Genomic DNA, 24764 nt, shown 5'->3' with positions numbered 1-24764 from the left:
GATGTGCAGCCTGAAAGGGGGGGGGGGGGGGGGGCTTGGCTCAGTATGCAGGAACAAGCACGGGTGCTCGAGAACTCCCGTGGGGGCTTGATGGTGACGGTGCACCTTTGCAAGGCCAATTATTATTAAAACCCTACAGACAGCAGTTACTTTGCTCCATTTATTTGATGTTACCTACCATTTGCACAGCACTGACGCTCCCAGTCAATAGTTTTGATGGTGCTACGTGAACCGGAAGTAGTTGCGATACGTCAACCCTGTCCATTAAAATGCAAAATGCCCCCCCCCACCCCCACCTCAAATAAATAAATACATACTTTTTTTTTTTTAAGTACCGTAAGTCCTGCCCCTAACGTGCCACGGACGCATCGTCAATAGAACCCTGGCGCCTGAACCCAGAAGGCAGCCATCTTACGTTGCCACTTTTACAACTTTTTTTTTTTTGGTTTTGTTTATCAGCGCGTCTTTCGCTAGGACATCTGAATGGTGTAATGACAGCATCGCAAAAAAGCTAACTTCAGTTTTCAAGCAAGTTTCCCCTAACATTTCCAACAGAAGCCTTGAAGGTTTTGTGCCAAAACAACTGCAATTTGTAACTGCTCGTAATTCCTTTAACCATGTCTAAGAACTTATGACCAAAGGTTCAAGCCTTTGGTATCATAATTGCACCAAAACACATTTTCACACCGATTTTTTTTTTTTTTTTTTACGTTATAATGACCTGTTTATCATCTGGGTTAGTCACCTAACAGTCTTTTTTTTTTTTTAACACTTCCGCTTCTCTATGTTCATTCGGTGTGATTCATCCACGTGGTCGTGTCAGAAGGCCTTTTGGACACGGCGAGAGCTTCAATAATCAAAGTTGATGAGGCATTTAGGGGGAAAAGGTGGTTTGTCCGCGAGCTGCAGACATGATTAACGCGCGCGCGCGCAACGCACACACGCCTACCGGTAATCTCTCTATTGATTAGAACCACACAGCACTTCACCTGCGACTGTGTGACGTGCAGATACGCTTGATGAATGCTCTTCCCTGCTGATTCCATCTCTACGTCTGCGTGCCATTAAGCCATATTGAAAGAATACATCATGCGTCACATTAGATGCACATTTATTGACAAAAAAAAAAAAAAGTAGGCTAGAGAATGCCATTTTTTTTTGTATTCAAAATATTGGGACATAAATATACTGTACATTCGAAGGTTGATAAACACACACACACGCACAGCATGGAGGAATACCTCGATTTACGAGTTTGGTCATTTCTGCTGTATACAGTCATGACGTAACCCGATTTGCGTGGGGCGGGTCCATCAGAGTCCTACGACGACTAATCTGAATGGGAATGCTGTGGGAATTTTATTTCGGAATTTTCTGTCATTATTAACCAACGCTGACATACTGTAGTCGTGGTCATAATGACAAAATGTTAGGAGAGAAAAGGAAAGTCAAACAAAACAATGAAATGAAAAACAGTATTGAGGAGAGGTTTGTCTTTTTTTTTTAAATGAGTAAATCAATTCAAATCGCTTTTCCTTTTCATAACCTGATATCAATTCACCAAAACACAAATCAATCCTTTGAATGTCTTTTCCCCTATAAATTCCTGTGAAAATATACCTTTAAGTGAAAATAGAATTTTACATCAAGGCTTAATTGTTTTGTTTCGTGCCATTTTCTCGAAATGTATTCTTCACAGAAATTTGAAAGTATTTTCTCACAATTACAAAAGGCCTGACTTATTGCACGTGAAGTTATTTCAGAATCATTTTAATCTAAATGAACTCTATTTGCAAGGATGTGTTTGTTATGATGCAGTTCAGTTTGTTCTTTTAAAACCACTGGAATGTTAACACAAAAGCTTTTGACCTGCCCTGTGCTTGGAATTGATTTCAATTATCATTTATTCTTTTGATCAGGTCGCGTTCAAGAAAATATTGGGTTCAATTCTTCATGTATAAACTCATATTTCTGCAAATGCACGAAAATTCTACGATTTGCAGCATCGGTTCTTCCGAAAAGTCAAATTGGTACCGCATGAAATCCTTAATCGTGACTCAAATCGGGCCCTTGTGAATCGATTTTGGAAATCCCAGTCCTAGTTTGTGGTTGGCAGCACCGCACTCGAACTTGCTTCCATGTAGTTGCTGAGCAGCAAGATGGCACCAAATCGCAAACTCGCTCACCATTCCAAACCTCGCATGTGGGTGACGTCGTATAACGAGGACCGCCCGCATCCGCACAAGACCTGGCGTCCAACCAGAGGGCGTGACGTAACCCTGACCCGGTCCGGGGCCCTGTGGGACGCCGCCTCCGAGGTGACCTACTTCTCTTGATTGTCAGCAGAAGGCCGCTCCATCAGCTCGCTTTTGTACGCGCTCGCTCAACTGTGTCCCTGTGATGGAGCTCATCACACACATGCACGCACGCACACACACACACACACACACACATGCGCACAGTGCTGTCATGGAGTCCTGAATTTATAACAGCCATTTATTAGCCTCCCCCCTTTTATCGGAGAGATGCGACGCCTGCAATGCACGCGCCCGGCAGCCATTAACGCTCCATTACAGCCCGGATGACAGCGAGATGGCGAGCCGGGCGATGATGGATGTGTGAGAGCCACAAAATGGCGGCGCCACATCAACATGGCGGCGACGCGCACCTGGGTGCGAAATGTAGTAAGCGCGTGACAATTATGTACATGGAAAAGTGAAGTCGATGAACAACAGCTAGCATCACAAATACACACGCGACAATGCCTTTACATTCATATAAATAAACGACCCATAGTAACCCCCCCCCCCAAGCTTGTCCCCCGCACTGTTCATAAAAATGAAGACCAGCTTCACCGTGTGTCCTTGAGGAGGTGACACCATTTGACTTCAAAATGTCCTTCAATGCACAGGTTAGGAAGTCCATTGATGATCTTTATTAGGCCCAAGAGAGAACCGGGGGGTCTCTGATAAGAAGATAGCCATCAGCGCATCAGGGTCTTTTTTTTTTTTTAAAGGGCACACAAAAGAGAGGCCAGAAAAAGAAATGCTCTGGACTGTCAATAGGGGGCAGTATGAACATGAAGTCCATCGATTTCATTGATGTCTATTTTTGACCACAAAACCATCAGAACCATGAAAATCCCCCCAAAAGTCCAAAAGGATAAGAAGCACTTCTGGTCAGTTTTTGCAGGGTGCGAGCAACATTCAGCTCACAACAGCATTCGATCCGGCCTGAATATTTGGGAAGTGCACCAGATGGAGGGCTCCGTCCGTACTGTGAATGTCTTTAGGGCTCGCGCACGCGCACACGCACACATTAAGACATTTGTGACCCTGTGGAGTTTGGTGATTTATAGCGAGTCAAACAGCATTCTGGTTGAAATTTGGGAACAATCGGAAAGAAAATCTCTTGGACAAGTTTGGTTGGACATGGCCAAGGGAAAATGGCTGCTTCAAAACAAAATGGCTGACTTTCTATATTATGGAGGACCAAAACGAAAAATAAATAAATGAATAAATAAATAAAAGACTAAAAGTGAAAATAAAAATGAATAAAAAAAATATATATATATATATATACACAAAATATATATAAAAAATAAACCAAAGTAAAAATAAATACAAAAATAATAGAACAAGATAAAAAAAAATAAATAGAAACATAAATGTCGAAATACAAAAATAAATACATAAATAGAATTAAATATCAATCCATACATAAAAACGCTCCGCTCTCACATTTATTTATTTAATGCTGCAGACGTTGTCAGGTCGAAATGTTATTCAAATGTGTCTTGGGTTGGACTCCACTGTTGCAAACTGGTTAGAGTGAGCGGGTCGGCAAACAAGGAAGTCTCGCCGGCTTGCATGGAGATCTCCAGCAGCGTTTTTATTTATTGATTGATTTTTAATTCTGTTTACATATTTATTTTGTATTATGTTGACATATTTTTGTATTTTTTGAATCTCGTTTTTGATTTTTGTGTTATTTTTACTTTTATTTACTTGTTGTTTTTATTTCCATTTATATTTATTTTTGGGATTTAAATTTTGAATGATATTTTTATATGTTCGTATTTTCACTTTTAGTCATTTATTTATGTATTTATTTTTAATTTGGGCAGTTTAGGTCCTCCATACTATGTGTCTTTTCAGGCATAGGATCTTAAGACTTGTTGCCATGCCAACTAAATAAAATAAAACTTGCTTCAGGGGCCATATTAAAAAAAAAATAAAAATCTTGACACATACACCCAATTTAATGATTTTTTTTCCTAACTGTGTGGGTTTTATTCTCACCAGGATGCATGTGCCATCAAAAAATGGTTGACTTTCAAGCATATTAAAAAGAACAATTTCAAAAGGTGATGATATAAAAAAGTGAACTGGCAGGAAAAAGGTTCACTCTCGTCTTGTTTTAGTGCAATGGGTAAAAAAAACTGCAGCTCAGTCGGAAGATATGTCCGAAAAAAAGAGCCACTTATGCAGCAAAAACGAGTGTTTCCTGTTCCCCTTGAGCAAGGCACTGAAACCTTGTATGTGGATGAGCTGGGATGCACAAAGCCTGTGTGTGTCAGACTGATGATGGGTGGGGCGGGGGCGGGGGGGCCTACGTATAGCCAGAGGTGCTCGGCGGGCCCATCTGCTCGCTCTCGACTGGCGATGATTGCCGGAGAGAAAAGATGGCGCACCAAAACTGCCCAGGGATCCTCCCTCTCTCTCTTGCTGCTGTCAATGCAGCAGCAGGTCCTTCAGCAGGAAGTAATGAGTCACGTCCAAGAGAGGAGGAGATGGAGGGATGCAGAAACATGGAGGTGGAGGCGGGGACGAGGGTGATCATGAGTTTTTTTCCTTTTTTTTTTTTTGCTCCCGACAGATTGTTCATCTGTCCTCCATCTGGATGCTTCTGCCTTGTTGCTCTCGCCGTGAAATGGCGGCTGACTCTTCTTTTGCTCGTCTTGACTTCATCCTTTCATAAGCTTCTGTTGGAGTTGGGCTTCATCTTGAGGACCCACTCGCCTCCCGAGTTGCTGTTGTACAAATCCAGAAGGTGTGTGTCGGGGTGCAGGCGGTGCTCACCTAAAGCAAACAGAAAAAAACAACACATTAGTTCCTGCTTGGTATATATGTATTTTTTTATTTTTTTAAATATGTGAAATAATTGATATTATTTACTGACACTCAGTCATTAGGTACACCTGCACATTCTAATGAGATCCACTTCAAGAGCTGCATTAGAAATTTTCACCCACAATGTATTATTCATGCATTCCAATACAGAGTGGATGAAAGCAATGGCTCCATTAGGAGTGTCATTGCACCACCCAGTGGCGAAAATGGTGAATTACAGTTTTTCTACTCAAAATGATCTCAATGGATGGAGGAGGAGATGGCTAGCGGCCATTTTGTGATCGCACGCGAATCTCATAATTCGGATGGAAATAATACTAATAATTTTGGTTCGGTACTTTAGGAGCACGAGGCGGGTAAAAATGTTGAAAACAGCTTTCAGTATGAGGCAGTGCGAGTGGGCGGGAAGTTGGAAGACTCACCGATGTTGCCTCCCACTTCGTACAGGGCGCACTCCATGGTGCCATTCCTGGAAAGACAAACATCATGTGCTCTATTATACGTTCAAAGCTCGGAATGCTCTTAAATTCAAGACCTTTTTGTTCCCCTATTAGGCTTGACCTCTCAGGTTTATTGATTTTGAATTAATTATTATTAACTAGAACCAAAAAAAGTGAAGTGAAAATTTACATTACGTCTTGTGCTTACCGTTTTGCTTTTATTTTGAGATTTGAAATTGGTAATCACACTGCAAAAACTGAAATCTTAAGTAAGATATAATTTCCTAAATTTAACCTAAATTTGCCTATTTATTAAAAGTTATTTTTTACTTAAAATTTAAATTGCCAGACTTTAACTCACGATTAATCACACATTTTATATCTGTTCTAAATGTACAAAAAAAATAATAATCTAGGTTTTCATACTCTTGTTAACAAAAGTAGAAAAAAAAAGTTAAACTAATAGAAATAGTTAAAATGTTTTTTTGACGTTTATAACCGCCAATGGCAGTGAATGAGACAATAAAAATGGGTTATCTGCCTGCTTGACACTCAGGCTAAGTTATCAAAGCGTAAAAATTTTATTACAGCTTGAAAAAAGTCAACATGACTCATTTTTAGTCTAAAAATGACAATTTTCAAGACCACGCTGTGGTTGATATGGGCCTAGTATTATTTTCAAGTAAATTTAAGTAAAAATTTCTTGTTCTGTTGGCAGATCATTTTGCTTATTTGATGTTATAATTTTCTTATTTTACTATATTTTTTCCCTTGAATTTTCTACTGTCCTTTTTGCAGTGCAATGCGTTTTGTCATTTCATTTATATTGTGATTTTTACACCTGCCTTGCGTGACTAGTTACAACAGTAATAGCACCAAACGCAGGTTATGTCACCATTGCCCGCCATTAGCATATTGTACTACTAACACCGTTTCTCTTGTTATCGTCGTGCACATTGTTCTCTCCATCCATCCAAATTCTTTCTATTCTTTCCCGTTGAAGCCGAGCACTTGCGGTGTACCTTCGCCGTTGGCCCTTCCCAGTTTCAGGGCTGACGAACTGGCGGCAAAACTGGGACAGCAAGTCGGACGCTTGCGAATCCATGTCGATCTGGAAGTCCATGCTGCCGCTCACCTGATCGCCGACGTGAATCTTCACCGTGCGGCGCGCCTGCAGGGCGCAACGACCGCGTTTAGAAACAGACTTTTGATACCATTTGCTTTATTCATTTCGATTCTAAGCTCACATTGGAATAAATGCAAAAAAATAGGAACCAATAGCGAAAATGCTACTTTCATTGCTTTAGCCAGAGTATAAAAACAGGATTGACTGAAAGCTCACCTCGGAGCTATTTTTATCCGTTTTTTCCTTGCTGTCGGTGTGGCTCTTCCTCAGCAGGTTCTTGAAGCGGCGATCGTAAAACTGGTAGCGCCGGTTGTTATGTTCGTTCAGCTTCCTCACCTGGTTCATAACGAAGTTTGGAATCTGCGTGGAAGGGAAGACATTACATCTCATGAGCTCACATCAAATTAGGTAAACAAACTGGGTGACGAGCAGCGGCCGCCGCGCACCGTCCAAAGCAGGTCCTGGTAGAAGATGAGGAGCCTCATGACGTCAGCCGCCTTCTCCACTTGGCCCTTCTCGGCCCCCTCGGTCAGCCTGCTGGGCACGGCCTTGTGAAGGAACAGGTTGGGGGCCATGATGGTTGCCACGGCCCACAGGTTCATCCTGTTCCTCTTCTCGTGGGACACCACCTTGCTGAGGAACTCCAGGATGGCCTGATAGGAGACGCGCATATGTGTAAATGAAGCATCTCAAGTCACGATCTTTGTTCAAGATCATCCAATAAAGGTGCCAAACTCATCCAAGTAGGTCTTTTATACACAAGGTTTGTGAAGTGCAACACAAGAAGGTGACCTTCCTGCAAACTGTTCACATTGTAAACATACAAATGTCCAAAATGTGGGCTCTAGTCCACTTGCAACGATACGTTGAGGATGGCGACCCCAAGTGGACAATAGTAATAACTGCACCTCAAATGCACTTTTTGTTGAGGAAGTGGAAATCAAAAAAATTTTGGGACAATAATATGTTCTATGCAGCCCCACTAGTCTAAATTCAGTATTCTGGTTAATATTGCATTAGTAAAATATGAGTTAAGCAAAAAAATCCAGCAGTTTTGATCAATATCTGCCAATATATGCGCAGGTGTCGGGCAACAACCAATCACAGCTCAGTTTTAGAACACAGGTGAGTTGTGATTGGTTGTTTCCTGAGCCCTTAGCAACTGTGATGCCATCTTCAGTAAACAGCAAGTGGCAAAATGGCCGCCACCCTGAGATGGATTAAAACGGCTGGATTCTGCTTTATAACTCATATTCCACAAATGTAATATTAATCAGAATGTCATATTTAGACTAGTAAGGTCACATATAACTGTCAAAAAATGTTTAACATTGACTTCCCGGATAATAACAGATTATTGGAAAACCCAACAGTGATTTTGTGTAAAATATTTACTATAGTTGACGTTACAACTGATTTAGCATAGATTAGCGTAACTAACGTTTTTTCATTTAATGTTTTTTTTATATATATATATATGACTAGATTAGTGAGAAGATAAATTCAGTTTACTTAGAAAATAAACTGTCGAAAAAAGAGCCAATGCAAAATGCCAACAATCAAGGTAATAGCAGCAGTCTTTTAACACATTATTGATACTTCAATTGGTTGTGTAGCCAAGGTGGAGGTTCTATCAACATTGCGAACCCAATAAAAAAAAACCCGCTAAGTGACGACTGGGCCAGCGAAGCAATAAGCTGTGGAAGGTCGAGGGGCAGCTGCTCATTCTCTGCAGGTGCATCACACGCTCCCGTCTGATCTTCTGATGCTAATCGCCACTTAGCCACTTCACAGATTTGGCTCTACAAACGCGCATTCGGCTCAGGGTGAAAGTTTACCACACGCTCGCCTATTTGCATGACAAAAGACAGAACCGGCATTGCCGGTGTGCAAACCGAGCGGACAAAAGCTGTGCTCCGCCTACTTTAATTGCTAAAAGCTTACTCGTCTTGTTTGTGTTTTTGTTACTAAAAACTCAAGCGCAAGCACACCATTTTGTTTTGTATGATTACAAAAACAGTTGCTAGGCAACTGCTGGAATGTGGATGGGACGGAAAAACAAAAGTCTTGTTCCCAACACAATAGAACTAAAAATGTCATGAGTGTGTTTATATTTCTGTTTCATGTTTCCTTTCTTTTCTTTGGTCCTTCCTCGGGTCTCCTGACGGCCTCACGACTCGAACGATTTTTTTTATAGGTTTTAGGTGAACTAATGAATACACACACACAAAATAAAAAAAAATATTAAAAGAAAGAGAGCAATAATGATGACATGTCAAATTGGTAAAATTACCGAATGAACAATACTGAGCTCTCCAGAAAAAATATAAAAAAAATAAAATAAAAAATAAATAATAATAATTCTGTTCCATGTGATGAAAATGTGTGTGCGTGTGTACCTTAAGAGTGTTCCTGTTGGGTTCAGGCAGCAACAGAATGAGCAGGTTCAACACGTGAAGTTTCTGCTTGAGCTCGGTGATGTCTGGTAGAGGAACAGAGCAAAGGTGAGACAGGTTGAAGACACACGCACAGAAACGCACACACACACACATGTACACACGCACTCATTTCCTGTGTGTTTGTGGAAGAGTAATGGGATGTCTCAAGATGGATGGCGCGGTGACAAGGGCCCATTAGCTTTGTTAGCTCATGTCTGCGCTCGCTCCCGCCGTTTTATCACGCACCAACCTCCTCACCAAGTCATTAATCAGATGATCCTCATATTGATCCGTGTTTTATTAAAATGGATGAAATCGGATGATTGTTACACCTTTCTCGTGACAAAAGATGTAAACATGGAGCTGCTTTATCCTTCGGTGGGGGGAAATGTTCTCTATGGGATTTTTTTTTCAACGCACTCCCCCAGAATGAACATAAAAAGTAAAAATGTTTTTTTTTTCTGACCTCTGACGCCGCTGAAGGTGTTGAGGTACTCGGCGGTGAGCAGAGGGGCGGGGAGCTCTCGGATGAATTTCTTGAGAAGCGCGGCGGCGTCGTTGGGACTCACGTCATCCCACTTGATCCCCGCGTAGAAGTTGGCCTCCAGGTTCTGCTGCAGCAACTGGGAGCAGGCAACGGGATTTGACGACATTTTCATGGCTTAGAGATATCACAGAATATCAGATTACATTCAAAATACATGTCGCATCAACCGTGAGATGTTTCCGGATGCGACAAGGATTCAATCGTCGGCAAAAAAAAGGCAGATTAATTGTGATTAATCGCATGACTTCAACGGTTAACTTTTTTTCTACGTTTTCATACTCTTGTTAACAAAAGTGGATTTTTTTTTTTAAACAAATAGAAATAGTTCCAATTATTTTTTTTTACGTCTATAGCTGTCAATGGCAGTGAATGAGTTAAAAAAAAGAAAGAAAAGAATTACTAGCACTATGTGTCATTTATTACCTCAAAAATGTCACAATTACAGTAAATATTGGCATGAAAAGGCCATAAAAAGAAAACAGCACCGTTGTCAGGTTGTTTCCTTGAGAGCTAAATACCGCCCTCTTCTGGCAGCTTTGATTACTCATCGTCATGTGGGAGATGAACTTAAACTTACTTAGCCGTATCTTTTTCTTTTTTTTTGCCCTTTAAAGATGTTAGATGAAGAGGTTCAAAATGTGAAATGTGTCTTAATATTCCAGTAAGGAAACATACATAATTTGAGGGGGATCAAAGCAATAATTTGTTTTTGCTTTAAATCATCTAACTGAATACCTTGATTCTAGACAGAGATCCCGGAACCCGCAGGATGCCCTCGGAATCGACTCCATTCTTCTCCAGGAAGATTAAAAGCTGACAGAGACAAGAACAAAAAGATTCAGGCGTCAACGAGACCGAAGCACCAAGCAGACGTATCTCAATGTCACCCCTGTTGGTGATTCTCAGCACTGCAGCTCCATTCTTTGATCACGCAACACAAACCCAAAAGACATGTGGGATTTTTACCCGAACACTTGGCCTGTGACTTTAAATGTTTGGTTGTTTACGAAATAATTACTTTTAGTATTCCAAAAATACTTTTTGCACCTGGAAAATTTACAAACACCTCCCACTTTATCTAATTGCAAGGTACAGTACATTTGTGACTTCTCTCCCGCCCACAAACCAAACAATCACTTTAATTGGCTTTGCTTCTGTTTAAGTTGAATGAAAACAATTCTTTTAAACTCCCTCCCTTCTTTACACATTAGCGCTACCTAGCATGCCTTTGTAATTACACAATGACAGTTTTTTTTTATTTTATTTAATACTGCACCTTGCAATTATGACTGCAAAATCTTTCGGGAAATATGCTGCATCCATCATACATCAACTTCTAAGACCGCATGTAACGTGTTGTCGTACCTCCTGCAGGAGGAGCGGAGTGGTCGCCGCCACCTTCACTTTCTGGTCGTTCTCCAGCAGCGTGGCCAATGGCACGCCGAACAACGGGCTCTCTGATGAAAACACATTCACCTCCTCTTTAGTTTTGAAATTCATCCACAGTACTGTAGCATTAGGATTGTAAATGATGGATCGGCTACAGAATTTATACAAGAAAGTCATGTAAGGGTAATTAGAAAAGCGTCATTATGCAGGAAGCTGAAGAGTAACTTGTCCTGTTTTTAATTTAATCATTTGCTGGCTGACAAATAGGAAACAACACAAACTATGTCCTCCCGCGTTGCCTATCTAAATCGTCCTCATGTGATTTATGCGCGTGAGATGCCATACCTGGCATTTTTCTCTTGGCGGTCTTGTGCCGCTTCAACTCCAGCCCGATGAAGTCGCACAGCGCCGTCATCTCGATGAGAGCAAATTGCCGCACCTTCTTCATGTCAGCGTGAGACAGGTCTTGAATTTGAGTGACTCCCAGGCGGCACTTGGGCCGGACCACCCGCTGGTGGAGATTGGCAGCGAAGACGATGGCGGTGAAGAGGAAGAAGGAGAGGACGGGGGGGGCAAAAAGTTAGCTATGAGATCATACTGACATTCACCTTAGTTGGGTGGACGACAGAAAGGGAGAGGCATCTTAATGGATTTTTTTTCTTCTTCAACAAATATAACCGGCACGCCAAATGCTTACAGGCAAGGCGCCGTCCTCCCTCCTCCGCTGGATGTTGTTCTGAGGCAGTTTGGCCTGTTTGAGGAAGATGATGGCCTGTTCAGAATAAGCTACGTCGGTGAAGAAGAACTCCTCCTTGGGAGCTGGCCGAGGGACAAACGGATACAAATCAACATCAGTATCAGGACAATCAAGCTACTTGTTTGTTTATTAATGACAAGACGGACTGATGTTTTTCTTAATGACTTGATTCCAAGTGACAAACTCGTCCCACCTGAGGCTGGCGTTTTGGAGACTGACGCCATACTTTTCTGGGCCAGTTCTTCACTATGCTGAGACTCAGACAAACCCTGGTGGAAGATAGTATTGATCAGTCATCAGGTTGCGGGTTTGAATCTCGGCTCTTAGGAGTGGTTTCCTTCCGTCGTGTTATGTTCATTGATAACTGTGATTGAAGTGGGAGGAAAAATGGACGGACGGGTGGACAGATGGACGGATGGCTTCATCAAAGCCTATTTTGTACTCGTCTACAACTCCAAAAAGTCACTCTGCTTGCACTAAAATTGTGAATCCTTTTGCAACATTATGCAAAGGTGCGCTATACCCTTGTGTGATTCATTGTGTGTTTAGCACGGAGCAGCAGTTGTAAATATCAGCCGTCCACCACAGGGAATACATTGGAGTGGATGAATGACAAGGATCACAAGAAAAGCATGTGCCGGTCCTTTATGGAAAGAGAAGATAAAGCGTGACCTTTACATGGGATTTTGCTTTGATTGTTCACAGCTGCATACTGATGCAGGTGGGCTCTGTGTTCGCAGTTACGCATACACAGGGGGTCCCCCGTTGGCGGTTTCATATTTATACATTATGATTTGACTATTACATTAGTGTAGATAAGCGTAAACAATTGAAATATAAATAGACATACAAAATCAAAGTAATACAAAATAAGTCGCCTCAGGAATGGAACATAAATTGAGGACCACCTAGAGTCCATTTCCTCAAAAAGCAAGAACAGACAAATTTGTGAAAATAAAAATTGCACTTTCTTTTGTCCTATCTTAAGCTCACCTGGCATCCGTTAAGATGATGCGTAATTCATTCACTGCCATTGACGGCTATAGACGTCAAAAAGTAATTGGAACTATTTCTATTAGTTTTCCACTTTTGTTAATAAGAGTATGAAAACCTAAAAACAATATATATAGTGTACATTCAGAACAGATATAAAATTTATGATTAATCGTGAGTTAATTATTGAAGTCATGTGATTAATTACAATGAAAAATGTTATTCACCAAAGATTATAAAAAATTAGGGGCGTCAGGTGATTAAAATTTTAATTATAATTAATCGCATGACTTCACTAAATAACGATTAATCACAAATTTGATATCTGTTCTAAATGTACAATAAAAAAAAATTCTAGGCTTTCACACGCTTGTTAACAAAAGTGGAAAAAAATGTTTAACTAATAGAAATAGTTCAGATTAATTTTTGACGTCTATAGCCGTCAATGGCAGTGAATGGGTTAATATTACTTTTTTGACAAAAAGCAAATGTAAATTGCAAGGAAAGTAGCGTCCCAAAAAAATGTCAAGTGATGGAGGTTACACAATAGAAGTATCAACTCAACTTTATTTAAAATGATATTTATATAATTTATATATTATAAGTAATATTTACATATTATATTTTTATATATATTATATTTATAATTTTTTATTTATTTATAAAGCACTTTAAAACAAGCATTGCTGTAAACAAAGTGCTGTACATTTATTTGAGTAAAAAAAAAGAAAGCAATATAAAAGTTCGATTTTTTACTATTACTTAAAAAATGCATTTGCAAAACAATACAGAACAGACACGCAGTACTCGCTGCGGTTTTGTCGTTAAGTGGTTATGTCATCAGGAAATGCAAAAAGTGTGCCGTACAAAAAGATTCTTTACAATTTGCTTGAAGCTCACCTGACGGATGGGCGTGTCGAAGATTTCCCGTACGTGGCGCGGCGTGGGTTTGTTCCTCTTGCGCAGGGACATGGTGTAGGAATCCACTCTGCGCTGGACCGCCTCGGCCTGCGTCCGCGTCAGCGTGGACAGAAGCACGGCGTTGTCCACATCCTCGCCGCCCTCGCCGATGAGGTTGGACAGACCGGCATCGGCCAGCCACTGCTCCTCCTGCTCCCCCTCTGACACAACACACAAACAATAGGAGGTGCATAGATCGGGGTTATTATAGTTCGGGAATTTTAGTTAGTTTTTATTTTTTGGGGGAGTTTTTTTTTTTTAATTAGTTTTCAGTGTGGCTTTGTTAGTTTTTATTAGTTTTTTTTTTAATGCGTAGTTTTAGTTTTTTTTTATGTATATAATTTAATAAACACAACGGTAAAATGAAATTAAAAAAAGTAACACATTTCTTACCTAGTGTTGCATTTGGGCTGAGTTAAATGAAAAAGCAGGCAAGCCGAGCCATTGGAGACAAAAGTCAAGCGGGCAAATTTGGCGCCTCGGAGCGACATCATCTGACGGTGCATTTCTATTGGCTGCTGCTAGATGACATCACTTTTGTGTGACACACTTTCAAACGTCTTTATTCCGGTTAATATAGAAATAAAAATACTACAAATCACATTTTAAATCATCCCCAAAGGCTCATGTATTAAATTACCAAAGACTAAAACGAAGGACATTTTCGCTATAATTATAATTAGTTTGAGTTCGTTTTGCAAAAATAAAATGTAGTTTGTTAGATTTCGTTTAAAAAAAAAAAGAAGCATTTTTGTTTTTATTTTACTTTTTTAAAATGTATTTTCGTTTTTTTCATTAGTTTTAAAATCCCCTCTGAGGAACCCCTCTATGTAACGTTCCATTCAAATTTCATACATTATCATACAGATTAATGAAAAATATGTATAGCAAGAACACTGCAAGATATTAGTAAGCTTTGTTAACAGGTTCAAGGAAAACAAATACCTTCTGACAAAACTCCTTTTTTAAAGATACCGTACACAAGGTATCATAGGCCAGTTTTTACACAAAGAAGGTCATGTGACCATCCTGCATGTGGCATCACAAAGCAGCATGCAGCTACATGTGGACTGTTCATTCCCAATTGATGAATCAAGACAACAAGGGTGTCTATTGAACACAACAATGGGTCACATCATTGGGTGACCGTGGACACAATAAACAGTAAATACACCCCCGTCTCACCCCCCCCGCCACCGGGTGTGTGTCGTCATGGTAATGTGCTCTCCTTTGAAACCTGATATGTTGCCATGGCAAAAAACATCATTTGAGCAGCGAGAAGGCAAAAAGCTACTGGAGTGGCCGTTAGCAATCTTTTACCTTCCGATTGCCTGGAATCCCTGCGGGTGCTGTCGGGGTCCGCAAGGCCGCCCACCAGGCGGATGTTCTCCACCTCCTTCCAGAAGGAGTCCAGGCAGTGTTTGTCGGGATGCTGCTCCTGCTCCTGGGAGGGCGGCGGCGGCGTGTGTGCGCTGTGCTCAGCGGCGGCCTGGTCCTGCGGGCTGGCCCAGGGCTCCACGCTCATCTCGGTGGGGCTGGAATCTCTGGCGCAGACATACACACACGTAAAGAAATCACAGGCGTGCATGCAAACAAAAGGCCGACGAGGACGCGGACGAACTTGAGGTGAGGGGCGGGGAAGACGGAGGAGCCGGCACAGAGATGGAGAGACAAAAGGAGCGGGATGGAGAGGAGATGCCGAAGGGGAGGGGGAGGGTCTATTGTTCTTGGCAAATGTGGCTTGGAAGACGTCGGACCGCCACTAGGTGTCACTCTAAGGACGTAAACTCCCGCGAGCCCCCTCAAGTAAACAGTCAATGCAGCACATGAGGCAAAAAAATAGTGGATCAATCGATATATGCACTAAAGCAATGATTCTCAAAGTGTGGCATGTGGACTCCCCCTAGTGGTACGTGTAAGAATCACTGAATTGAACATTTAAAATGTGCATCATATAACAGATGCTTATACCAGTACTTGTTTGTAAACTTTCAAGAACAATACATATGCATTTAATATTGACAAAGATTTGTTTGAAGTTTGTTTACGTCTAATTTTTTAATTATAACTTTGAAGACATAATTACATTCCGGGCAACATTCAAAATTAAAGTAAAAAAAGAAAAAGAAAAAAAGGTGTTTATGTGTCTTTCTGTAGACGAGTTGGAATTTTAAATGAACTGTGAGAGGAGTTGCAAGAGCACAATTAGTAAATAATAAAAACATAAATAAAAATAGCTAAGAATCTATCAATAATGGATATAATAATAACAATAATAATAATAATAAGTTAAAAAATATTAATTACAAAAAATAAAAATGGCCAAGAATCTATCAATGATGGGTATAATAATAATAATAATAATTTAAAAAATAAAATAAAAATAGCTAAGAATCTATCAATATGGGTCTAATAATAATAATAATAATAATAATAATAATAATATTAAAAATATTAATTACAAAAAATTAAATCTTGGACGTCTATAGCCCTCAATGGCAGTGAATAAGTTTTAATATAACTGTAACACACTATGATTATTTATTTTGGGGAACCAACAAATCTGGTAAACATTTGTTCATGTGTGTTGCAAATAATTGACAAATATGGAATAAATTGCACACACAATTTTGTAAATGTAACATTGACGTAGGTATGGATTAGTGTGTGACTTCTTCCCATTCCTTTTAGAAGAATCATTCATTCATTTAATCGAATATATTTAAATCCATTTTTTTTGTTTCCTATACTTAAGCGCAGCCTTAACGTTAATATTGAGCATAAGGTGACGGTGCCCTACAACAATATACTTTATAGCGATACAAATGATGCGTCTGTACTTTAATGACAGATGGCGTGCGTGCCATCGAGACAAGGCAGAGATACAGGACGGAACCCGTTGAGTCATCCCAGCCGTGTGGCTCGGTCACATTCCAAAAAGGCCCAAACTGGATCACCAACCACCAGCCGAGAAACAGAATTCAGCTGTGATCGCAATGTTCTTGACAAGCCTATCAAAACAAAGACAGAGCTTTGTCTAACACCAAGAAACGATGTCGGGTGAAGTGAAGGCTCGCTGTCAGTAAGGAAATCATCTCTGATGTGTGTTTTCTGTTTTAAACCAATACATGCCACTCAATAAAATCTTTTTATTGCCAAAAAAAAGCAGCAAGTAGTGAATCAGCACACAAGCACAAGACCAACAATGAACTTTCTCATTAACTGCCTCACTAATCACGCCTTTTTTTTTTGTATTTGCTGGAAACGAAACTAAATGGCTTTTTTCCTGCTGATTAATCAACACATTGTCTCATTTGCTGCACAAAATGCTGTCATTTGTCACTTACAAGGTGGGAGGTTTTACATTTACGATGCAAGTTTATTTGCTTTGGAGAGAAAGTGCAAAATGGTCCATTTTCTCTCATCTGCCAAAAAAAAAAAAAGTGCTGTAACCTGTCGTTTGAAGTGATTTAAACACTTTACAACCCGATATAACTTTTGAACGATACCAACTAATTAAGTGGCGATTCAATCAATGCTGGTCCTGTTTAGGCAAGCGGAAGTGTTCTTTATGCTTATGGTCCACTTTCTAAGCACTTTGTCACTGCACACCTGTTTAGGGTCAAAGCTGACGATTCAAGCTCACACTTCCTCAATCAAATCCAGCAACTTGACTCGTGCGCAGCTCCTACCTGCATTTCTTCTTTTGCGACGACTTCCTTATGTTTCGGATCCTCAAGGGTTTCTGCGAAGGACGGAGCCTGATATTGTTCCAGCGCGTGAACTGCATGGTGGGCGCCCCCGGCACGCCGGTCACCATCACCTCCTCCCTGCCCCCCATGTTCACGGCGGCGCCAAAGGAATCCAGGAATTAAAAGAGTCCCGCACGGAAGCGAGCGCCAGAACACAGCATGTGAGAGCGGGTTCGGATTGCTGTCCTGAGCGGCGGCAGGAAGTTCTGGTAAGGTTTGACTGGGCAGAATGCGGTCTGGGAGGGGCGATGCCTTGAAGTAAAGGCGTCGTTCTCACCTGACCTCCCCCTCCCACCCTGGAAGGCGACACGCCCCGCTAGCCGTCCTTTGAATGGATGAGAATTGTGAAATCATTTCCTAGCGATATGCTGCAACTTTTCTACTGCTTACATCTTGGGAACAATTATTTTTTTTTGGGGGGGGGGGGGGGGGGCTTGGGAAAAGGCACAAACAGTTAGCGTCCAATAATGAGCCCTATGGGACACATTAGTGCATTTTGGACCTGGAGGGACATCATGTCCTAATTTCTTCATGGCTCTATTTGTGCTTTCATCACTGATTCTTTGTCTAAAAATGAGTCCGTATTTTAGGTTAATCAAACAAAACGAGCTTTTACCCCCCTTGTAACTCGTACTTGTGGAGGACAACAAAACAATAAAACCGACAGCAATGTTAATTGCTTCATAATTTCCATTCAACATGACATACCTGATGGCTTAGTTCCCACATGCATACCTGAGCGTGAGCAACAGGTAGGCATCGTTTGCGTGACAGCGAGGAGGCGTGCGAGGCGAAAAGTAGAAGAAGCTGAAAAGCTTTTGACTTGTTGCTCAAGCGCAACCACGTGTGAAACCCTTTGGTCAAATGACTCTCATTCCTACCTTTCATTTGACAAATCACCTGCCAAGTATGTTAAAAAAATAAATCGAAATATCATAAAACCACATCACATACACCTGAACAATGGAAAAGCCAGTATAAACATTACTCATTTTTCATTCATCTCATGATATTGTCAACCCTGGTTGGCATCTGTAACATTATTTCTGTATGACGTGTCTGAGTATGGCGCAATACAAGACAGTTGAACAATTCGATCAATGTGTTGCAAGTAATACCGTGGGAATTCAAGTGAAACCCGCACTGTAGCTTGTGATGTTTATCAATTCACGCAAGAATGTAGAGTGAGAGATTGTCAATTTATATCATCCCAGGATTCAATTGTCAACATCGTTATACCTTCATTAAATGTCCAAGGTTTAAGTGACATTAAACTGATAGGGATTTTTTTGCACTCAATGCCGATTTAGATATTTGAAAGAATAAAATTCAGATGAGATAACTGATTAATAGGCCAATTAATCTCAAAGATAATAATAAAAAAATTCAAAAAAAAATCTTCCATTACAACAATAAAGATCTGAATTACTGTCAGAACATTTGATTTGTAAATAGGCTTTAACTTGTACATTTTTAACATTTAACCGATTGATGACGCAGCATCAGCAGCAACTGCGGTATCTTGCTCAAGGACACTTCGGCAAGAATTTTGGATGTTTTTTATCTTTATATTGTAATGTGTGGGGGGAAAAAACGGAATTGACATCGGCCAATTAAACCGGCCGGGCCTAATCTTGAGTGCAGAAATAGATTGATAATAAAAATATAAAACCAGTAAAACATTCAGTCTTGACTTAACATCAATAAAATGTGAAAACGATCCTCTTTTTGCCATTCGCCTTGTGTGGAATCTATCCCCCATGCATCTGCTGAAAAACTCCCTGATTCGCAGTATTGAGCTCTTTCTGAAATGCCCTAAGATGCAGCCAAAGCAGTTCAAATAGGAAAGTAGTACACTAATTTGTGTTAAGTACAATGGTGCCTTGAGATAAGAATTTTGTTTTGTTTCTGTAAGCACGCTCATAACTCAAAACAATTGTATCTCAAATCAACTCCTCCCATTGAAATGAATGGAAATGCCATTAATCCGTTCCAGCCTTCCTCCCAAATCAGGAAAAATAGCATTCCATAATATTGTATGCCATAAAATATGTAGAAATGAAATAAATAGAATAAAAAGAATACTTTTGGGGGGGGTCACACTGCATTCATTGAATGGCCACTGTGCGGCTTTCTCTGGTTGCAAATTTTTTTTTAGTTGAGGCGTCAATTGCTCGAGTTTTTCATTATTCACGACAGCGAGGGGTCACTGTAGTCACAAAAGTGCAAAAATAAGTCCATAACTAAATGAATTACTTTGAAACACAGTGATAATGCATTTGCATCCACGAATGACGGCCCGATGAAACCATGTCACTTTGGTGTAGACTCCCCTATAAAAGGTCCAAAAGAAAAATGACATTCTAAGAAAAAGCTAAAAAAAAACAAACAAACTCACTATTAGTACTTTTGGACTGCAGCTGAACAATGTATGTCATGTTTCAGGTGACTTTAAGGCATATTTTGAACAAGTGTATCTTCAGAATAAAAATGCTTCATGTTTTTGCAGAAATGAGCTGACAATTGTCTTGGGGAACCTGTCATACCTTCTTTTTTTTTTTTAGTACAAAAAATGTCAAGTTGCTGGTATTGTTTTTATTCGAAGTGCCTTATACACTCCCACAGGAAACTACATCTGCTCAGAAAAAAAGAATGAACAAAATGTCAAATGTGTTTAAATAGCCTCGGGGTCGATTTGATAACAATAATAACACAAAGTAACCCCGACTTGGCTCTGTCAAGGAATACTGTAATCCGCTGAAAAAAAAAAAAAAAAGGTGCTCATGTCGAAAGCAAGGCAAGGTTTAATCTTTGTGGAGGAATTCCACTGCAAGCTTCTTAACCTTTTCATGCATGCTTGATCAAGGGTTGCTTGACAACCATTTGGAGACTAATACTAAAAACATGTGCTTTCAATCCCTCTCCTATCTTCAAACAAAGCAAGGCAGCAAAAATAACCCCAGCTAACGCTTCATAAACGACCTCCCTGCCAAATCTTCAAGTGCAGGTCAAGGACCACCGAGTCCGATCCTACCTGGCCTTGCCCCGCCCGATGCCTCGGGCCGAGAGTAGCAGCAGGGCCACCGCGCCTCCTCGCCCCCACGGCATCCTGCTGACGGTCGCGGAGGTCCCCACCGCCTGCCGCTTGGCAAGCTGTTTCCTTGCAGTCTCTTCGGCGAGCAAACACATCGCTAGCACAAGGACGGCCCGGACGCTTCCACGCGCGCGTCACTACGTCGCATCCTGCGGCAGGAAAAGGGGGGGCTGCCTGAGGTGCCGACTGCTTGGATGGACCTTAGCGGCCGGCTGTACGGATGAAGTTATGCCGGCAAACGTGTTTGGTATCAGCAGCAACAAGTTGACTTATTATATTTAATGGTTGACTTAACAGCGATGTGGAGAAAGTGCTTAGATTTGTGTGGAAACGTGATCTCTGCTCTTTTGTCCTCATGGTGGTGATGTCACTTATTAACAACACGGTTGGACAGAAAGTTAAGACAACTTGGATCAATGACAAATTGTCGCTTTTGCATTATGTTGAATTTTAAAAAAAATATTCTCTATAGTGAATTTAAAAACTCGATTACACCCTCGCCCAACCTGTAATATGCTTTATATGGTCGCAAAGACAATTGTTAATCTTTTTTTTTTTTTAGTACAGATTGTTTGTTTGTTCCCAAGACAATTTAAAAGATTTGAGAAGAAAAGTACAGTAATGTGAATCTGTCGAGTTTACGTGGGGAATAGAAAACCTTTAAAACCTTTCATAGTAGAGATATACCGATGTGGTTTTTTTTCAAGGCCGATACTGATAATTAGTAGCGAAGTTGGCCGATGACGATTTCAAGTAAAAAGGGACACAAATATTGGCGTGAAAAAAAAACTAATTCCGGTTCTTAACTTGAATTTATTGAACAACTTTTCAGATTTGCAAAATGTTCATTTCTTTTCTTTTCTAACAAAAAGTCATCAGCACATCTTTAAAAACTTAAATGAAAACTTCAATAAATAGCTCTGTATTAATTTCTCCAGTAAATAAAGTTTTCCAAAATGTTGAAATATTTGAAATGTTTTTGTTTGTTTGTTATAATTTCAAACAATCACAGAGTGTTCTCAGGGACTGAAAATGGAAAATTTAGCTCCCTGAGATTAACACACAAATATATCTTTTATTGACCATCAAATTTTTTAAAAAGGCCGAGACCGATATTTGTCAAAATGCCGAATATCGGCACCAATAATCGGCCCGGCCGATAATTGGTCTATTTCATAGAAACGGTGACTACCAGTCCTCTTCTGGTTTCACAGATCATTTAGGAATCAATACAGCGTCCAAAATTTAACACAAACAATTCAGGTACAATTGTTTCCAAATTTGTCTAATCTCTGTCAGGAGTTTCGGTAGAGATTACAAGTGAGGATTAAATTTTGAAACGCAGGATTTTGTGAGTGCAGCTCAGGGATATAAATAACATTGTTGTCTGGAAACAAAAAACAACAAACGATTACGCACAAAACTTAGGAGGTCGCACACGCGAAATGCATGACGTCATCAAAATCTCGAGACTTCAGACTCAAGAGCGCATCGAGAGAATTAACCCCAAATGTGTGTTTTGCGATCCCACCTCTCTTTTGGCAAAAAAAAAAAAAAAAAAGGGTCAGCACCTATTTGCAGGGCACACAAATAAACCTTATTGACAACCTAAACCTGAATCTAACATGCAATTATTTAAAAGAACAGCAAGTAGGATCAGGAGGGTCAGGAGGGTCAGGAGGGTCATCAGGTTAAGGCTGGCAGCGCAAAACCACACACACGTCGACATGTGCTGTTAACTCTCACCTCAGTGGCAAATTGCCAAATCACCTCCAGGACCAGATTAATGCAAACCCGAGAATGTGTTTGTGGATTTAGCTTTCCTCACTTTTCACCGCTGTCCCAAACAACCACTTCCCACCTAGAAATTCCACACAGCTCTTTTCTGCTAGACAAGACCTTGATGTGCCAAAAACAATGTATCCACTCTCCCTGCAAAGAGGGCAGAGCTGATAAGACAAGGCTCGGACCTTTACTCGCCTCCTCTGACAAACAAGCTTAGCTGGCGGTTACAGAGCAACGGGAGGTGAGAGTGCCGAAGGAGGCCACGTCACGTTTGTGTGTGACCCCCGCGGACGGCATGTGACAGCCAGATCGGCCTCGTGCCCTGCTCATCCACAACTTGGCAAGCGGGCCACGCGCGGTCAAGGATGAGGGCGGCGGCGGCAGGAAAGCGGAGCGCACCGTGCGAGGCAGGAGAAAAAGTCAGGGAAATGGATAAGAGAGCCACGGTGACAGAGGAGGATAAGGGGTGCGAGCTAAAGACAACAAGAATGTGGTGGCAGATGCAAAAAAATGAATTTGTTGGAATGATTCGACTTGTGCTGTTGCACAAAAAAAACGAACATGGGCGTTCTGACTTATCATCAATGGCGTTATTTATCCTGGCCCATTAATTCACTTAAATTGACGCTCGACTGGTTCAGGGAACGAGTCTGACAAACGCTTAATTATCGGCGTGTAACAAAACCAAATGCCAGTGTGCAGACATAAAAAAAAACAAACATCCACACACAATTCCCAGCACCACCCAACAAGTTTCCTTCACAGTTACAGCAAGTATGATGAAACATGCCAAGAAATAGATGGCCCTTTTGTAAAACATGATGTACATTAAAGCAACAATTGAGTTTGTTAAGCTTACTTGATTTGTACTACATGAAAAGAGAGAAGTCTAAATTTCACACTGACAAAGTAAATCTGAATAAAATGAGGCCAGATGATCATTATTTTAGTATTCACAACTTTTTGTGACACTTTGGTGATGTTCCGTGACATATTTCGAATGTAAAATGGGTGCCTTGCCTTGTCTCAAAACATTGGGAAATATGGGCACACAATAACAAACATGTTAAATTAATACATATAAATCTAAATATCTCTTTAAAATTTTGGATAAAAGCTCTTCTAGATTAGATGTTGTGGCATGTGAGTGTGAACAAAACCCGTTATTTGGACTTATTTTTTCTAATTTAATCTAATTCAAATATGACCACGCATGCGTCGTAATCAGTAGCTATCTGGACGTAAAGCAACGCCTTTTGTCGCGTTTTCCACTCGTTTCACTCTTTACAGCTGTCGTGTGATCAAACAGTGGCCAAGTTGAAGCGCTAATCACGCTCCTATGAAAACGTGGCCTTTCCGAGCCAAAGTGAACTCTCGTGAGAACTTGTTTTTGTAATACTGTTTACGACTGCTACCTAACCAGCTAGCAAACACAAACTAGAGCTCGAAGGCCCGTCACCATGGCAACCGCAAACGCAGCGACATTATTTTGACGACAAAAACACATGCTCGCGACGGTAAAAAAAAAAAAAAAGAAAGCAAATGGGTCGCCCTTACCTGGAAAATTAGCAGCGACCCCATCTCAGGCGTGTGGAAGCTCAACTCTTTCTCCATGTGGACTTTTGCTCGTCTTCTTCTTCGCTATGGAAATAAACAGATGGCAAAAGTGGAGCTTAGTCGCTCTGCTTGCTTTCCCTGCTTGCTTCCCAGATGATGGTGATGCTAATGAGACTTTACTACACCAGCAGTCCCCTCACCTGCTAGCTGACGTCATTGCACTCATCCGCCACCTGCCATATTTGCATATTAAAGTTGCTGGACATTGCAGTGCGTTTATTCGTGTTGTGGTAGAAATGCACTGCATCAGAAGAAAAGTTTGACCTTTATGATAAAAACAAAAAACAAAAGTCAAGGCTTGACTTTAATTTCAATAAGTGCCACTTACATTTAAATAGTTTAATAATTGTATTTTTATTCATTGAAAAAAAATATCACAAAAAATATTAGTTATAACGTTAACTTGAAACTAATAGAATATCAGTTCAAGGATTCAAGGAATTTTATTGTCACATTTCCACATGATATGATATATGATACTAGATTTGTTAAAAATAAAAATAGAGCACAACATGAGATGTTTATTAACAGTTTGAACATGTGCAAAGATGCCATGCAGCACAAATGTGTGGATGCAGCAGAAAGAAAATGCAAGAGGCTTGAATTGCACGATATTAACAAGGTGATTTTGAACTTGACAAGAATCATTTTTATATATATATATTGGGATTTTTTTCCCCCGTTTTAAAGCAAGAAATGCTAAATGAAAGTATGGAAAAAATGTTAGAAATGAT

The 24764-nt window shown here is 40.5% G+C and overlaps 1 protein-coding gene across 2 annotated transcripts; it reads right to left on the bottom strand.

Annotated features, from left to right (window-relative positions):
• Nucleotides 1–1094: 1094 nt before the first annotated feature.
• On the bottom strand, nucleotides 1095–24143 carry arhgap40 (Rho GTPase activating protein 40). Of its 2 annotated transcripts, none has more exons than XM_077574002.1 (15): nucleotides 23971–24143; nucleotides 15103–15326; nucleotides 13723–13943; nucleotides 12023–12098; nucleotides 11770–11891; nucleotides 11418–11583; nucleotides 11049–11140; nucleotides 10419–10496; nucleotides 9603–9759; nucleotides 9098–9180; nucleotides 7145–7351; nucleotides 6915–7058; nucleotides 6595–6743; nucleotides 5555–5601; nucleotides 1095–5081 (listed from the first exon to the last, which is right to left on the bottom strand). In XM_077574002.1, the coding sequence occupies exons 2-15, from the start codon at nucleotides 15305–15307 to the stop codon at nucleotides 4975–4977; spliced, it is 1854 nt and encodes a 617-aa protein (XP_077430128.1). In that variant the 5' UTR covers nucleotides 15308–15326; nucleotides 23971–24143; the 3' UTR covers nucleotides 1095–4974. The 2 variants fall into 2 exon arrangements, with proteins under 2 accessions (XP_077430128.1, XP_077430126.1); XM_077574000.1 differs by lacking the exon at nucleotides 23971–24143 and adding an exon at nucleotides 17475–17778.
• Nucleotides 24144–24764: the final 621 nt, after the last annotated feature.

The sequence above is a fragment of the Vanacampus margaritifer genome, chromosome 8, assembly GCF_051991255.1.
Source record: "Vanacampus margaritifer isolate UIUO_Vmar chromosome 8, RoL_Vmar_1.0, whole genome shotgun sequence".
NCBI lineage: Eukaryota > Metazoa > Chordata > Actinopteri > Syngnathiformes > Syngnathidae > Vanacampus > Vanacampus margaritifer.
This window is presented reverse-complemented; position numbering and strand designations above follow the sequence as displayed.

Excerpts from the sequence above, each read along its gene's own strand:
- arhgap40 (XM_077574000.1), bottom strand. The coding sequence starts at position 17,623 with ATGGGGGGCAGGGAGGAGGTGATGGTGACCGGCGTGCCGGGGGCGCCC. Across the intron at positions 12,099-13,722 it reads TCGACACGCCCATCCGTCAG|GGTTTGTCTGAGTCTCAGCA; the intron begins GTGAGCTTCAAG and ends ATCTTCCACCAG. Across the intron at positions 7,059-7,144 it reads ACCAGGACCTGCTTTGGACG|ATTCCAAACTTCGTTATGAA; the intron begins GTGCGCGGCGGC and ends CCTTCCACGCAG.